Below are 18,590 nucleotides of genomic sequence, written 5' to 3'. Positions count from 1 at the left end.
TCTGCCTGTCACCTACAGGTCACAATTTTAAACTGATGTTCACGAAATTTCACCACATGGTAGAGTTTGTCATAAGGAAGAAGCCTATTGTTTTTGAGGTCAATAGGTCAAAAGGTCAACGTAGGGCAAAGGTCAACAACTCAGGTGAGATTTCCAAAATCCTTAATTTTCAGCTGATTGATTTTAAATTTGAAGATGAGTTGTAGATTTGGTCATTGAATTCAACCACCAATTATTTTTGAGGTCAAATTTCTTTGATGTATCTTGCAATTATCGTGCTGTGCATGACGTCTTTTTCTTGTTTACTTTTTTGTTTGTGTGCAGGATATCTCAAAATGTTGTGGATGGATCTGGATGAAATTTTGTGGACATTTTGTGTGTGTGTGTGGCAAGGAAGAAATATTTCAATTTGGGTGAAGATCCGGATCCGGATCCGATGACTCAAATTTTTTTTTTAAGGGATTCTTCACTATTGAGAGATCAGGCCAAAAAGTTAAAACAGAAGAATGGAGATCCATGATTAGCAACCTCTGTATTGAATACGATACTTGAAAACAAAGAAGAAGAGCTGATGCCACCAAGTCTGGGTGGAGAATCAGTCGAGGGTCACCAGAAACTTCTCTACCATTTCAGAAACTGCCGGACCTTATCTGATGGACAGCAGACGTCTTATTACCTTCATGTAAGGTTATTGTTGTGACTTAACAAAATATCTCACCGTTTACTTATTTATGACCACATTTAATCCTGACTTCCACGTATGCAAAAGACGAAATAGCAACCGCGCCCTCTCGTGCTGACAACACAACATCACATCGTCGATTCCGATTCGCAACAGCACTTTGAACAGCAATTTTATAAACTTTTCACATTGTTTTGAGACACTTCCCCTTGGACAATTGATGTACTGTAACTGTTTGATTTTGTGGAATATTCTTTTTTTTATCTATCAGGGCCTCACAATAAATAAAAAAGCGAGATGGAGAAAGCCACAGCACGTTCAGCCGAGGTTTTGTGACTGATGGTGCATTGTGACACCACGTGATGCTGAAATTATCTAAAATCGTCTCCACTCACATTGGTGATTTACAGTTGCTACAGCACAGGTCGTGAAAACAAAATGTTCTGTGCCAGTATGTTTGGATGTGACACCGAACAGCCTTACACAATGCATGGATAAGTTTTGGGAGCAGCTTCTTCTGACTGATGGGATGACATCACAAGAAGTGGTCTTCACATAAATGTAAGTGGAAACGACTCCAATCACAATGAGCTTTGACTGTCTCAATAGCAAGCTTGCACAGCTGGTGCTTAACCCTTTGCAAGCCACCATTGAGTCAAGGGGTTAAATTAAGGTTGGGGAACCCTCAACCCCATACCTGAAATTCTGAATAAGCATCCTTTTGATCCCTGTGTCATTTAGAGAATGCTGAACATTTTTCATTTGAAATTACCCAATGACAGCCAGAGAGCCCACTGCACAGGTTAAGCATACTGAACATGTAATCAGGACCAAGAATGAAATGGGGGCATCGGAGGGGGGAATTTCTCTTCCCACCTTTCTCAACAGGGACGTCTTTCCCCCACCTTACTCGCTAAATTACCTAAAAATGTCTCACTGTTGGATTAATTTTTAACCAAACTGAGACAGAACAGCCAAGTAACTTGCAAGGTAATGGAAATCATGCACGATGAGCAAAACCTTTTTCTGCAGAATTCCAATCTTCCGCTCCTTCACATCCAGCATGTCCTTGAGGTCATTTATTTCCCCAGCGAGTGCACTCTTCTCCTCACCGACCTCCTGCACCTGCTTGCTCTTTCGAGTCAGCAATGCCTCTTTCTCCTCGAGGCGCTGCCGCAGCACTTCCACCTGGCGACGCAGGACCAGACCAGAATGTTACACCTGTAACGGGACCACAGTGGTATTACACGTAACAGGGTGTGCCAATCATCTTGTTATCCATCTCGATGGTTCTTTGTCATGAGGTGTAATAGCCAAAAATAAGAAAGAACTTAATTAGTGAAAATAATATTCCGGAGAATCAAGCGAGGTGAGAATAGGAAAAAAAAAAAAAAACTGCAAAACTCAATCAATAAGCTTTTTCTTCTTCACTCGTATGTTGCACGAGGCTAATTGGGTAGCATCATTGGCTGAGAGCATGGCTGTGGTGCTGATGCAATGCCCTCTGCTGGTTATGGCAAGAATTTGGAATTTGGCCATGGCGCTGGCGATAGGTCACCTACTCTTCTCGAAGAAATGAAATAAACTTTCGTGATCTGATAAATCAATGGAATGTAAAAAAAAAACAACCAAAACAGAAAAAAATGTGAACAATGCAATCATTAAAATATGAAATGACATTCTCCAGGTAAGAGCACAAGTATTGCACTGACAGTTTTGCCAAAGCTTTTGAATTGATCTAGTTAGGCTGAGCTACGCCTTGGCAGAGTTGGCAAAAGTATTTTTACTTTGACTGGAAAAGAGGGAGGAAGGCAGTGCGCAGGTGTTATAGAAATTGCCACAGGTAGTTTTATTGGTCGCTGAAATAGGTGACCCTTATTGTCAGTAATTCTGTCTGTTTGTTTGGATGTTTGTTCGTTTGTCATCAGCATAATTGGGAGTAAACGTGGGCAGATTTTGACCAAACTCGGGTGGGAGGTACATCTTATGACCTAGTGCTTTGGAAATTGTGATGGTTGCTGGGACGCTTTGGTTCCCTAGCAACAGCCGAAAAACCTTCAAAATCGGTACCGTTCACGTGAAATCAATTCCGAAAGCCATTATCCCACGTAGGGTTATGAAATTTGGCATGCATCATCTACACGTGATGCTCTAACAAATATATTCCGGTTTTTGTGATATATGGAATAGTTTACCCGCAACGCCCCCTACAAATGGGATATGCCCAAAAATTGAAGGCCCCCGAGCGACCAGGTGAGTGCATCGATCCGAATGAAACTTTGCAGGTTCACAGCACGCAATGAGTGCTACAACTTTGCCTCAGGACATATTGACCAATATTGCTGAGGTCAGAGGGTCAAAGGGCAAAATTCGATAATATGCGAGAGCTGGAGGTGCCTTCGCGACAAATGCTACTCCTCCTCGGGTTATGGTCAGATGGTCATGAAAATTCACACTAATCATCTGGAATACATTGTGCACAAACGATCAAGCCGGATTTTCAATTTATATCTTTCTTCACCCACAGCACCACCTCGAACTTTGGGGATTTCCGATATCAAACCGCATTTTCGATACTTTTCATTCAAATGGATACCGAGTAGTTATCAGTAGATGGAACTCGATGAGATTTGGTATGCATAATCTTAAGGTGATTCTCTATCAGCTATATGACATCCATTTTTTTTCTATATCTTATAGTTTTCAAATGGTAACCCTCTCAACCTGGGTGTCCGAGGGCCATTGAGCATTCCCGCTGAAAATTCAAAGTACACTAGCTCCAAGACAGTTGAACCGAATCGAATGAATCTTTACATGCTTATAAACCATAATGAGTACTTATAGGGAGGGTGGTGGTATGGTGTGGTTGCAAGGAGTTGAGGTGGGGAAGGTGGATGGGTTTAAATACTTGGGATCAACTGTCCAAAGTAACGGAGAGTGTGGTAGAGACATGGGCGTCGATTGCTTTTGAAAAGTGGGGGGGGGGGACATTGCATGTCCAGACCATGAAGCCCACTTCATGCCGGTGTGGACACAGCAAGTCTACCCTTGCAAATTCTTGATTTTATACGCTCGTTAACATGCTGCCTTCTGATCACACAAATCCCTTAAATTAATCTGACCATCTATCGACCATCTTTTTATCAAATGTGAGCAGACGGAGCGAAATTAATTAAACATTAATCATACACATTTCAAAGTTCAAGTGTCATCAAAGAAATACATATACTGTATATATATAAATAATTGTTTATCAAGCCTCCTTCTCACGACCCTTGAACTGATTCACTAAACATAAACTGAAAACTAGACTGACATACAAATTGATATTACACGAGTATGGTGAACTTACCTTAAAACTTGCCAAAAATATGAACCCTCTTGTCTGCCGATCGAGTTAAAAACTTTGTCGCAACGTCTTGGGGGTCAAGTGCAGTCAGACGATCTCGGTGAACATGACAGATCATGAGATGGTTGAGGCATTGTTGGGTCATTGTGGAACGTGACCAAGTCTTCATACGTCTGAGTGTGCTGAATGACCGTTCAGCTTCGCATGAACTTGCAGGGGAAACCAATAGAAGCCAAAGCAAACGTTCTACCTGTGGGAACATTCGACGGACTTCCGGCACCATGTCTACAAATATCTTACGGTAATCCTCAACAGATGAACCACTGAACTGGTTACGAAAGAAGCCAAGTTCTTGCTCTCGGGGAGTCTAGGGAATCCGACAGTTCGGGATGTTTGCAGACTATTTGTGGTTTGAATGACCCTGACAGGAGCATTTCACCCAAGTCCCTATACGCCATGAGGTCGGTTGATGTGAAGTACTCGTTCAAGTTCTCGGATGCGCTGTTGATGACTTTGAAAAATTCAACTCTGTGTACCTCCTCTGCAGAATTGGCAGTGTATTCCTGCGTGCCTCCATCAAGTCTCTTCCGAAGCTTGCGCTTACGAGGGAGGGTCACTGGATCTAGTTGGCACTGCTGGAGCTTCTGTTGTGCTGCTTCGAAAACCTCCTTAAATGTCTGGTCGGTACGGAGAGATTGGGGATTCTGTGCAGTTACCTTTGCAGCAGTAAGCATACCAGAGACGGTAACTTGTGAACCCTAAAGTTCCTTATTGAGGTATTCAAGGGATTGGAGAATGGGCAATGATGCAAACAGACCGAGAACACACTTTCCTGATGAAAGACAGCTTCGAATACCGTTGGCTCGCGATGCCGTGTTCGTACCAAAGTCATCACTTACTTGTTGAAGGGCATCCAGTACCGCTTCAGTTATCCAATATCGATTTCACGGCAGGAGAACGAGCTAACCAACGCGTCGGGCAAATTGGCCTCAGGCGTGTAGGGTAAGGAGTGTCAGCATCGTCAGCGTGGATATTCAAGTACAGATGCTTGAATTTTCCAGAGTTGTTGTAGATGTTGCTGAGTACCTGGACATAATCAAGGGCGTTTCTTATGAACGGTGCAGTTTGTAGGGCTTTGGATGTAATGAGTTGGGTGACATGAGCTCCACAGTGAACATAATTGGCCAGCGGTTGGAGTTTTTTTAGCTGTGCTTGACAGCCCTTGTACTTTCCAGACATGCTGCTTGCCCCCATCGCAAGTCTGCGCTCTAAGGTGTTCAATAGGGAGTTGACATCGAATTAGGACATCCTGAAGCATCTTACAAAGTGATACTCCTGTTGTTGACGATACTTGGTGGAGGCCGATGAGATCTTCTTGAACATCAAAGGAATCCGTCACATAGCACACACACACCAGCTCCTGCTCATTACCCTGAATATCTTGCATTCCATCAGTTACGAGTCCGAACTGAGTGAACATTTCATTCACGTTACTGCAGATATTTCTGAGGATGGCATGACTCATAAACTGTAGAATTTTGTTATGAATTTCTCCACTTGTGAACGTCGTCTTCCTTGACAGCCACATCTTGAGGTTGACATCATCCTCGGCCCGCAACTGTAAGAGCATTTAGAAATTCCCTTCAGAGGCATACTTCCCACGAATTGCAAAACCTTGTCGGGCTAAATATTGCAGTGAGGTGATAATCTTCAGAAGTGCTGACCGTGCAGATCTTTGCTCTTCTAGCAGTTTTCTGCTCAGCTGCACATGGACACCAGGTTGACTTCTGCGACATTTCAGATTTTCAGAGGCAAGCCTATGTGTGTTTGATCGTTCATGTTCTCTGAATTTTCCTGTAGCCTTTTTCCAGTTCCGAAAGCCCTTTGAGACAAATGCGTCTTCTGCACAGCGGACAAGTTCGGTTAGTTTTTTTTTTCACGAGAAGCGTCGCTACAGGTGTGACAGAGTACACCGCCGATGCTCTGATCAAAATGAAGCCACGGAAAATATTTGAACCACTGTTGTTGAAACTTCAACTTTCGGTTTGGCAGTATTTGGACTGGGATACAACTGTCATCATGAGGTTGAAAAGACTGATCTGGGAAATTAGGCCGAGTACTCGCACATGCACCCTTTTCTGCTATCTTCTCCTTTGAATCGTCCACCTCTTTCTGGGAACTTGAATGCTCCAGGAGAGTGGTCGGGGATGTGCTACTTGATGCTGTAGCGAAAAACTTTCTGATATCCATATCCTCTATGAAACGAGAAGGGAATTACATTTCAGTTGAATAAATTTTGACATGTGAATTATCAGGGGTTTTTTTGCGTAACAGGGCATTTTTATTCGGTCTAACCTTTATCCTTATTCTGTCGGTCTATCCTTCGTCTTTGTCCTCGTGCAAACGGAAAATTATTCGGATGATGGCGGAAGAGAAATTCCTTCCGGAACGTTATTTTTCCTAGTAAAAATTGCAAGCCGCGGCTAGGCTACTAAGCCCTAGCCTTTTAAAATCGGATTTTCGAGGTAATCTCATTACTTCCCTGTAGATACTGTATAATCCGAGAACAGAATTCAAAAATAATTTTCCGTTCATTTGTCTGAACCATTTAGGTGAATTTTGCATATTTTTCAACAGCGACCTTTTAAAATCTATAATTTAATCCTTATAACTCGACGGTGCAGTCACCAAAATGAAACACACACATCATCGTGCAGGTAATAATATCAGGCATCCGGCGATATAAGTTAGAAAAGTGAAATAAACTATTTCGGTCGCTAAAGGAGCCTGGAGCCGTTGCGGCCTAACACTATCCGAGGCGTGCCGCTCCGGGCCATGAAGCCGCGATTTCTTTAAACACTCATAAAATGACGAGACAAAGTCCAAAAAAGTCCCAACATACCTCAAAATGTCCAGGTCACGTTCCCTGTTAGTGGGTGAACAATCCAACGCTTGGCGAATTTTGCTTCACAATGATAGGAAGAGCCGATATCGAAGGATCAAAAAGCGACGTCGCTATGGACTCTTGGCCGGTGGGAGACCATGGCTTGGGAAGCACGGATTCTCAATGTTGAATTGTTATCCTATCATATTAATAGAACTATAATAGACCAATAAAACTAACGGTTCTTTTTCTTTTGTTGTTTTTGGCTAAAAGTAAAGATCCGGAGAGGCTCTGTATTGGGCAACCCCCCCCCCTATTTCTGTGAAATGGTTTGGTCCAACTCCCAAAGCCAAAGCAGACGCCCATAGGTAGAGAACGGCTTGCGAGTACGGAGACCATAACTTGGGAACCACTTGTCCGATTAATTTCAAACCTTGAAAAGGCACATCCTCGGGTCCCCAGCAATATACCTGGAAAGTTTCAATTAGATCAGACCAGTGGTTGTCGAGAAACAGCGGTCGCAGACAAACATGCCCACAGACAAACATGCCACAGAGATTGCTGAAAATATAGAGATTTAAAAATTTATTCTTGTATTTGAGGAGCATCTCGGCCTGGTTGTATTGTACTTGAGCAACTCGTTTTGTGTTACGTAACTTACGTTCAATGAAAAAAGTGGGGGGGGGACAATCGATATGTTTCCCCCCCCCTTGATAAAAAGTGGGGGGGGGACATGTCCCCCTCCCCCGTCCCCACCAATCGACGCCCATAGGTAGAGAAGTGAAAAAGAGAGTGCAGGCAGGATGGAGTGGGTGGAGAAGAGTTGCAGGAGTGATTTGTGACAGAAGGGTAGCTGCAAGAGTGAAGGGGAAAGTATATAAGACAGTTGTGAGACCAGCGATGTTGTATGGTTTGGAGGTGGTGGCGCTGACATAAATACAGGAAGCGGAGCTGGAGGTGGCAGAGTTAAAGAATGAAAAGAAAGAATGCTTTATTCTTTGGCCTAATACAAAATGTTAGTTAAAAAAAAAATAAAAAACGAACAAGAAAAGCTTCGATTTACAAAAAAAAACCGAGATCGCACGAACATTTCCTATGCGAGGCATAAATGTAATAATAAAAAAAATCATTTACTGTCATTTTGGGTATCAAGACCAGGGAACGACACGGCCGATTTCCAGCCGTGGCCGTGCCCCGAAAAAATTGAGAAGTCTAGAACTGATATTCGCTGCTGAAAAGTTGACACTGAACGGACTTCAAAAACTTGTGAGGGTAAAGCATTCCAAATTGTAATGGTTCTAACTGCAAAAAAAAAAATCGAATTTCTTTATTCACTCTAATCCATTTCAAGCAATATTCATGATTTTTCCGTTGACCTGACCTAGAAGCCATTTCAAAATAATCTGAAAAAGATAAAGAAACTACACCAAACAGGATTTTATACACAAAAACGAGGTCCCTTACCACTCTTCTATGTTCCAAGGATTCCAATTTCAGTACTTTCAAACGATCTCGATAAGATAATCCAGCCATTCCTGGAATTCTACGCATGAAGGATCGCTGAACACGCTCAATTAAATCAATATCTTTAATTAAGCACGGATTCCACACTTCTGTAGCATACTCCAAAAGTGACCGAACGAGGGTGATGAACATTTTCACCAGAAAGTTTCTGTCTCTACAACGGAACACTTTAAAAATTAAAGCAGCCATGATGAATGCCTTTTGTGCTATCATTTTGCAGTGTGCACTAAATTTAAGATCGTCCGAAACAATTACGCCCAAATCATGCATACATTTAACCGAGGGAACTGGAAAATCTTGGACTTCATACTGAGTCTTCGCATTTCCATGACCGATTTGAAGAACAAAGCACTTATTTACTGCGATTCTCAATTGCACATTGTCTGCCCAGCTCATTATTTGTTTCAAATCTTCTTTAAGTTTAACATTTTGCTCGTTTCTTGGACATGAAATATATATTTTTGCGTGGTCCGCATACAACTTTAAAGAGGCTGTTATCACATAGTTCACAATGTCATTGATGTAGGTTTTAAAAAAAGGACTGGGCCAATTAAAGAGCCTTGTACAACCCCAGAGCTAACCGGACGATTCTCAGAAACAGCGTATTCAACTTGTACAAATTGAGATCTGTTAAGCAAATAATTTCTAACCCAACTGATAATTTTCACATTAAAACCATAGGCGGTCATTTTTTGAATGTGTTTTGTATGACTAACTGAATCAAAAGCTTTTGCTATGTCCAAATAAATAACATCCACAGTATTGTTTTGATCGACAATCTTAGTCCAGTCATCCAAACAGGAGATGAGCTGCGTTATTGTAGAATGCTTAGGTAAGAAACCGTGTTGGCACTCCCCAATGATACTATTCTGTTTCAAATGTGTTAAATATACTGACGAATAATCGATTCTAAAGGCTTACTAGCAACATTCAATAAAATGATAGGACGATAGTTTTCCACGACTGAAATTATGCCTTTCTTATGCAAAGGAAGCACTTTCGCTATTTTCCAATTAGAAGGGAAAATGCCAGAGTGAATAGACAACAAGTAAATTCTAGACAAAGGCTCCGACAACTCAAGTGCTAATTTAACCAAGAAATTCTGAGGAATAGAATCTGGGTAGGATGAAAATTTAGCCGAAAGAGCTTTAATATGTTCAAAAACATTCAGTCTATCACACACAGGCAAAGGAGGAGACCTAATATGATCACGGTTGATCATATTGTTACGACTGTGGAAATTCGCAATACACCATAAAGGGTCTTTAGATCAGTTATGACGATAAGTATCTGGGTAGTTAGATTTCCCCACCGTTGTTTAAAGGGAATTTCCGTGTTGACAGGGCTGTGATCCTTTGAGTTAGCCGTTTTTCTTTTCTCTATCATTATTTTGGACCAATCATCCCCCAACAACCAAATCGCCACCACCAACAACGCCCCAAAACAACTACACCGAACCACCACCACCACCTTCACCTCTTTACCTCCACCACGCCACCCCGCAAACATCGCTTCACCGCCATTCTCAAACGATGCCCGCCAGAAACCAAATCGCCACCACCAACACCCTTCCCAAACCACCACAGCAAACTCCCACCACCTCCGCCTTTTATTTCTACCACACGTCGTGCCATGGGTTGTGAATGGTTCCTTTCGCCTCGAAAAGCGGATCAGGAATGATTCACGCCCCCTTTTCTTCCATCCAATGGCTGAGCATCGGGTGGTGTGGCCCCGCCTCTGAACCCGCTGTGATCCAGAAATTTGCATCTACGCCCCTCCCTCGGCCTATATAAGCGCGAGCACAACGCAGCTCGCGGCAGAGTGTGACCGGAGCAGTGGAGTCGCAGCGGCAGTCAAGTAGCAGTCAAGTCTGGAGTCAGTGGAGTGGAAGTCAAGCAGTGTCGGCAGTGCAGTGTGTCGGTGTCAGCAGTCTGGAGAATCAGGAGACGGGGCAGTCAAGTCGAGTGCAGTGTCGGCGGGGCAGTCAAGTCAAGTGCAGTGTCGGCGGGGCAGTCAATTCGAGTGCAGTGTCGGTGGGGCAGTCAAGTCGGGAGATGGAGCTCGAAGCCGACGGGAAAGGCAGACTGGGAGCGCCGGAGAGAGCTCGCCGGCCACGCCAGGGGCACGAAGCCAGGCGCAGCTATGCTGACATCGCGGCTTGCCCGCCATCATGCCACAAGGGTGTGGGTAAGACGCTTCGGTCTCGTGGACCTGGCCGCTCATCCAGGTTCCACGCACATTTGGTCCACGAACCTGTCTGCCACCCTTGACTTTGAGGGTGGCTTTTTTCCTTTGCTTTTTGTGTAAATGCATGTGGAGGCGCCGTCTTATAAGTAGAATTGTTAAAGTAATTGTGTGAATAAAGACTTTATTCAGTTGTAATTCTATCAATAGCTTGCTTCACTGTTATACGTGCATGATTACTGTATGGCTGTAAAATACGTGCTTGTCTGAGTGTGCAATAAATGTGCTTGTTGAACTGTTCCCCGTTTCGTTGCGTCATTTCCCTTGTTTGAAAGTTCCATCTTGCATCACAGAAGGAATTGGTAGAAGGGTGTAAGCACCCGGTAAATAATCACGTCCGTCGGGGCCGGCGATAACACCGCTCGGTTATCACTGAAGCACAGAACGGACCGCTTAAGCGGTCCGTGTCCTAGGCTGGCCAGCGGTGAGGTACGATCGCCCGGTTAACTACCCACAAAGGTACTTAGGTAGGTCGAGTTTGGCGAACAACCCTATCCTGGACGGTTGGCCGATTGGCACGATTGTCGTGGGGTCGAAAGACCCACCCGTGACTATCTCCTGGCGGTAGTTCCAAGGAGGGTCACGACTGAATTGTCCGTTCCGGTGGGTGACGCGGTCACGATTTGAGTTACATGGCCGATCGCACGCCGGGCAGACCGAAATTTGTAACAATATTTACCAGTTTACCATCATCTTCAGTGAAAACCGAAACTTAAATATTTTCACTTTTTCACCGTAATCTACCACTATATTTCCGTCCGCACCGACCATAGGCAGAATAATCGATCTGTTACTTAACCTTGACTTTATATAACTCCAGAATTGGTTAATTTGTTCCGATTTAAGAACTCCATCTTCTTGCATTAAAATATATTTTCATTTCAAAAATCTCGCATGCCAAGATGCTGCCTTCCATTCCAGTCTGTGCTTATCTTTTCCCGATTTTTTTTATACCTAAGATGAGTGCTTCGTTGTCTCTCATAAGCACTGGAGGTTTCAGAGGACCAATTACAATTTTTTGGACGAACGGGACAGAACGGGACCCATTTTAGGACGAGGAAAATTAAATAATTATGCAGAATTTCCTACATTTGATCTACATTCACACAGAAAGAAAAGGCTGCTGCCCAGTCAAAAAGGCATAATTCACGAGAAATTTCCGCATAATTAGCATTTTGAAAGTCAGCTATGTCATTCCGACTAACAGATCGCTTATTACTTTGAAACGCAATTTTAAAAAAAATTGCAAAATGATCAGAGATATCATGAAACTGTTCCACTTCACACTGCTGCATAAGACATAAGTTGTTCACAAGAACTAAATCCAGAATATTTCCAGCTACATGCGTCGGAACATGAACATGCTGAGTCAAGCCTATCTCAAACATAGCCTCACTAAACATTCCCTCATTTTTGTTTCCTAGTGAGATACCGTCCCACTTTAAACCTGGTAAATTAAAGTCACCACAAAGCACAAACGAGGAAAAAGGATCATAATTAGTGTGGATATGATTGATCATGGCATTAATCGAATCGTTCTGTGGAAAAAAAGGAGATCTATAGTCAACACCAAAAATTAACTTTTTTGTCGCCGTATGATCTCGAGAAATTGTACACCAAAGGAACTCGAAAAATTTGGATTTTTTCAACTTTTACCTCAAAATTTGTATACTTCTTTGGTATTAAAACTATAATACCCCCACCATATCGTTCCCTGCCCTCCTCCTGACTCCTGTCACAACGATACACAACAAAGTCATTCGAAAACAGACTGAAAAAGCCGCTCGGGATAGTCTCATTTAACCATGATTCAGTGATTAAAAAAACATTTTCAGGATTTTTTGTAGTCACAAACAGAAAATCGTGCTCTTTTTGCAAAATACTATGAAAGTTAGTAAGGTAAAACGGAATAACATGCTCAGGCCCGCCTAGTTTCCCGAGCTGCCCCCACGTCGGGACATAATTTCACCGCGCCGAATGTAGATGTCGAGCTCTCCGGCATCTTTCCTGGCCTTCAACTCGGTGCGCAGATTGTGGTCGACCTTCCTCTGCTTCGGCATGTGGTCGGGCCGGACGAACACGCGGAACTTGCCGTTTTTGACCTTCGCATGCCCGGCCATGAGCGAGCTCGCCCTTGTCAGGAACATCTGGCGCACCGTGGAGTCGCGAAACACCACCTTCATGATCCGATCCTTGCGGTCGTGCAATCCGTGGTAGTGCTTCGGCCTGTCACGGAAGTTATTGACCACCAGCTCCTTCTTGATGCGCAGCTGGTCACACAGGCAGTCGATGATCACCCGGTCACATTCGTTCTGCTTGTTGGCCCACGCCAAGGTGGTGTCCTCCTTCCAGCCGACACAGACCAGGTTGGGCTTTTTCTCCTTCAACTCCATCTACTCCATGATGGTCTCCGAGGCTGCCTGGGATGCGGCCAACACGAATTGGGTCATGTCGAATGGTTGTTGTTGTTGTAGCTGTCATTGATTCCCAACAACTTTCTGAGCCACGACGTGAGTGGTCAGATTTGCGATCATTTCCGACGAGGCGATCTGCTGCGAGTTGGCCATGACAATCTTGAGCAGAGCCGCGTAGAGATCGGCGGTGACAGGATCAGAGCTTTCCTGGCACTTCTTGCACGTGTAGACCACGCCCGTGCAACCGAGCACTTGAGATGCATCTTTCTTCTTGGTTCCGGTGACAGCCTTGGTGCAACCCATCAAGCACGCGATGCACGTCCACAATCCGCACGACGAGCATTGGACACAATCGCCGTGATTCCCCAAAGAAGTCTTGCATTCCATGCAGGGAGCCGAAGGAGAGTCATCCATAGCTGGTTGAGATCGCTTAGAGGTGGTCATCCGGCCACAAATATGAAACTTCTCTCACGTAGGGGCCCGTGCTTTAGAAATTCACACCAAAGAGTGTAAGATAGACGAAATGATGGAGCCAATGCGGAACAACCACCACGGTCCCGTTCCCAAACGGAAGTGACGTCGGCCAATCGGGGCCTGTTTGGGAATAACATGCTCACGGAATAACAAAGAGGAAAGATGCTGCGATTCTCATTGGGAGTGACGAGGATGGACAGGATAAGAAATGAGTATATTAGAGGGACAGCGCAAGTAGGACGGTTTGGAGACAAAGTGAGAGAGGCGAGATTGAGATGGTTTGGACATGTGCACAGGAGGGAAGCGGAGTATATCCGGAGAAGGATGCTGAGGATGGAGCCGCCAGGTAGGAGGAGAAGAGGTTCATGGATGCGGTGAGGGCGGACATGCGGGTGGTTGGAGTGCCAATGGAAGATGTGGAGGATAGAGCGAAATGGAGACGGATGATCCACTGTGGCGACCCCTAACGGGAGCAGCCGAAAGAATAAGAAGACCGTAATGAGTACTACAACTTTGCTCATTTGCATAATGACCTATGTCAAGTAGGTCAGGGGTCAAAGGTCAATAAGTGCATTTTTCGGGCGAAATTACCATTCAAAGCCAAATACACGGGTTAACCGATTCAATTGCAATTTCATAAGTACTTGGTACTAGATTAACTCAAATCAGGAGTCAAAGGCCATCGGATACTCGGCGACCCATGGCCATTACCGGCTTGTCATTATATTAGCTTGCCTTGGTGGGGCAGAACTTTGTAGCCATGTATCTGACTCGATCTCTCAATCATTTATCACTACAGCTTTCCAGCAAACCTATGCCAATGCATCCCCTCCCCATTTTCAGAGACCATCCTCCCTCCCCAATCACCCCCCCCTTCCCTGTCAAAACTCTGACTCCTTCCCCACCAACTGGCTTGGCCTAGTTCAGTGGGCATAGACTCAGTTGAGATTGCTTTGTCTGGTGGATGGATATGCTCTGGTGGGGAATATGAATCTCTGTGGGCAAGTTATACGAGAACGGAAGCCTGCGGGAGTGGATTGAGTTGCATTTCAGGAGAGTGAAGAAAAAGTCGGCTGAGACAGAGGTGTGAATGGCGAAGAATAATAAAAGGTGAGGCTGCCAGTCTGTGGCCGAGTTCTGGGGGTCACCACACTCATGAGCCAGCTATGTCGTCCTACCAGTGTGCTTCACCTGTACCAGCCTGCCCGCACCGGCACACGCGTCACCCCCTCCCATTATCTTCCTTCGCCCCCGATTGAGGTGTATTTTGTTGCTTGCAGACCTTGCTATTCCTACCCAACCTTTGACATTAATAAACTGCCATCGATTTATTAAGGTTAAACTGTTAATTAAGTCTCTATTTTGGGGACATCAATTCCCACCATCAGGATGATTAGAACAGCAGGCAGCCATTGGAATACGCAAGGGTTTCTGTTTCCTGCACATGGCTTTGAATTCAGCCAATCACCACTCTGGGGCAATCACAGGTATCTGGGGCACCAAGTGTACATTGCTGGTGAGCAAGGGTTTGCACACCACGTGCCAGCAACAGTATATTCACATACATTTCAAAAGCATAAGAGCAGAAAATATATGAGCACAGCCATGTCAAAGGGTTTGTGAAAAAGGGAAAGAAGTTCAGAAAGTCCAACATTTCAGTCAAAGTGTGCTGTTCATCAGAAACAATGTAATCCGTGTGTGCTCAGATCGTAACGACTCGAAATCGACAGTGTCGAGCAACACAGGCTGCAAAAGACACGAACCCTCAGGCCAAGGCAACCAATCTCATTGTTGCCAAAGGATCAAAATAGTGAATAATTAGGATTTCAAACATTGTCAAAATGCTATCAACGAATGAAGGAACAAGAAGGGCACTCGGTAGAGCGCTTACCTCCGCCACATAAAGCCTGATCCATGAGAACATATCGGGCCCAATACATTTTTGAGATATTGTGCCATACATCGTTTTTGAGCCCCACCTCTCAATGGTGAAGAATCACTTGAAACATTAAATAATTCTCGTATCCAGATCCGGAATCGGATCTTCACCAAAATCTAATCACTTCGTCGTTGTCACACACCCAACCTGCGCACCAAATTTTATCCAGATCAGTGCACAACTTTTTGAGATATCCTGCACACAAACAGACAAACAAACAAACAAGCAGTCATAGATTGGTACTTACGAAATCGTCAACTTGACCTCTGACCTTGTCTAATGAAAGCTGTCTCTAGAGAAGGTAGCGACGCAAATCAGAAGTTTCTACAATGATTCTGTACCAAACCATCAAAAATCGAATGTTTGACCTCACTGTGACCTTGACCTTTGACCAAAATCTAATCAGCGCTAGCCATCACCCACCTGAATCAAGTGGTGTAATTTGACATTGGTAGCTTCTTCCGTTCTCGAGTTATCGTGCCTTCAAACAAACACACAAACACACAAACACACAAACACACAAACACACACACACACAAACACACACAAACAGAGGACGGAAGTCAACAATATACTTACGAATCTTTAGATTTCGTAAGTAACAAGCAGTCATAGACTGGTACTTACGAAATCGTCAACTTGACCTCTGACCTTGTCTAATAAAAGCTGTCTCGAGAGAAGGTAGCGACAAAAACCAGAAGTTTCTACAATGATTCTGTACCAAACCATCAAAAATCGTAACGTCGACCGAAGCAAAAATCTCCATTTCTCCATGCAATTATTTAATATTATTTTATCAGTCACAAATCCGTAATATTCGGCCATCCACCAACAATCTTTACATAATCCGACGGCTTGGCGAGTCAGGCATGCGACGATAACCTTTATTGAGATAAAAAATGACTTTTAAACACCATCTTTATCGAAAACACCGTCAGCGAGCACACGGAAAACCTTCACATGACTCAACGACGCCTCTGCTCGAGCGCGCTGCATCACGTGACGAGCCGTGACCCGGCGAGTGAAATATTTTTTCTACAATCTTAAAACGTCTCCAAAACATCCGATTTTACCAGAATTTCGACAACCGAGTGTTAAGCGTCCTAAGCGATCGCAAAAACCGAAGACACAATTAAAATCGAAGTTAAAACGAACTCGTAACGTCGACCGAAGCAAAAATACTCCATTTCTCCACATGAATTTACGGAATTATGTTTGACCTCACTGTGACCTTGACCTTTGACCGATATTGACCAAAATCTAATCAGCGCTAGCCATCACCCTCCTGAATCATGTGGTGTAATTTGACATTGGTAGCTTCTTCCATTCTCGAGTTATCGTGCCTACAAACAAACACACACAAACAAACAAACACACAAACACAGGACGGAAGTCATCAATATACTTCCGAAATCTAAAGATTTTGTAAGTAACAAGCCGGTAGGTGGCGATGAGTCGCCGAGCATGGAAAACTATAAGATATAGAGCAAAATGGATGTCATATCGCGGATAGGGAATCACCTTAAGATTATGCATATCAAATCTCATCCAGTTCCATCTAATGGTAACTACTCGGCATCCATTTGAATGAAAAGTACTGAAAATGCGGTTTGAAATCGGAAATCCCCAAAGTTCGAGGGGGCGCTGTGGGCGAACAAAGATCTAAATTAAAATATCCGGCTCGATTGTTTGTGCACAATGTATTCCAGACGATTAGTGTGAATTTTAATGACCATATGACCATAACCCTAGGAGGAGTAGCATTTGGCACGAAGGCACCTCCAGCTAAAGCATATTATCGATTTTTGCACTAATTGACCTTTGACCCCTGACCTAAGCGAAATCGGTCAATATGTCCTGAGGCAAAGTTGTAGTACTCATTGAGTACCATGAACCTGCAAAGTTTCATTTGTATCGATGCACTCACCTGGTCGCTAGAGGGCCTTCCAATTTTCGCCAATTTTCGCGCATACCCTAATTGTAGGGGGCGCTGTGGGTAAACTATTCCATATATCACAAAAACCGGAATATATTTGTTAGAGCATCACCTGTATATCATTCGTGCCAAATTTCATAACCCTACGTGGGATAATGGCTTTCGGAATTGATTTCGCGTGAATGGTACCGATTTTGAAGGTTTTTCGGTTGTTGCTAGGGACCCAAAGCGTCCCGAGCATCCATCACAATTTCCAAAGCACTAGGTCATAAGATGTACCTACCACCCGAGTTTGGTCAAAATCCGCCCACGTTTACTACCAATTGTGCTGATGACAAACAAACAAACAAACATCTAAACAAACATACAAACAAACAGACAGAATTACTGACAATAAGGGTCACCTATTTCAGCGACCCAACAGACAGAGATGGATGAAAACATAACTTCCTTCACCTTCGGTGGCAGAGGTAATAATTTCCAAAACCAATAAGGAATAAATGAGGCCTGGAGTTCACCATACTTAGGAAGTGGAGGATGAGAGTCAGTGCGGATATGTGACTCATTCGAAGACTGTCCGCGATTAAACGTCACCCTTCCAGAAAACAAATACCGATGGTTGAGGCAACGGTGATAATAACAATTATATTTCTAAACTGGATGGTGAGAGAGCTATTCTCACCACTGTGGGAAAGAAGTTGAAGCAGAGTTTCATGTATGGGCCCTTCTTCAGAGCAAACTAGAGGAAGAAACTTTGCTAGACTGTACATGCCAACCTCCCCATACGTTGAGTATACAATAACTTGCCATGGCTCACTAAATATTTGGGCATGTTAATGCAGACTGACTAGTCTTCATAAAGACTCGTTTTCGAGGAGTGATACGAGACCTGGGGGATGGAGGCTCAGAATTCCAGCAAACAACATGGAACCATCAAGAGAAAGATTTATTGCATGATTCATGATTCATGAAGAACTGGTAACATCAAAGATCTTGACGCGTGAACTTCACAAATATACCTGACCGTCAAGGTGAAGACATGTGTTGTAAGGTAACCATTGCTCCGTGTCGATGCATGCCCAACATACAGGGATATCCTATGATAAAAAACAAGGCAGATGGAGGAAAAATACCCAGTTCCCAA

At 43.9% G+C, this 18,590-nt stretch overlaps 1 protein-coding gene across 4 annotated transcripts in view; it reads right to left on the bottom strand.

The window, feature by feature from the left end:
* LOC147008854 (ERC protein 2-like) overlaps positions 1–18,590 on the bottom strand; it is a 498,963-nt gene that overhangs the window by 423,152 nt on the left and 57,221 nt on the right. For all 4 annotated transcript variants that reach the window (XM_085864636.1, XM_085864633.1, XM_085864635.1 and 1 more), the window contains exon 10: positions 1,703–1,870. In XM_085864636.1, coding sequence (XP_085720762.1) covers positions 1,703–1,870 — 168 coding nt within the window. The remainder of the gene's footprint in view (positions 1–1,702; positions 1,871–18,590) is intronic.

This window comes from Eptatretus burgeri, chromosome 18 (genome assembly GCF_056783735.1).
Source record: "Eptatretus burgeri isolate ZD-2024b chromosome 18, Ebu_testis_v1, whole genome shotgun sequence".
NCBI lineage: Eukaryota > Metazoa > Chordata > Myxini > Myxiniformes > Myxinidae > Eptatretus > Eptatretus burgeri.
This window is presented reverse-complemented; position numbering and strand designations above follow the sequence as displayed.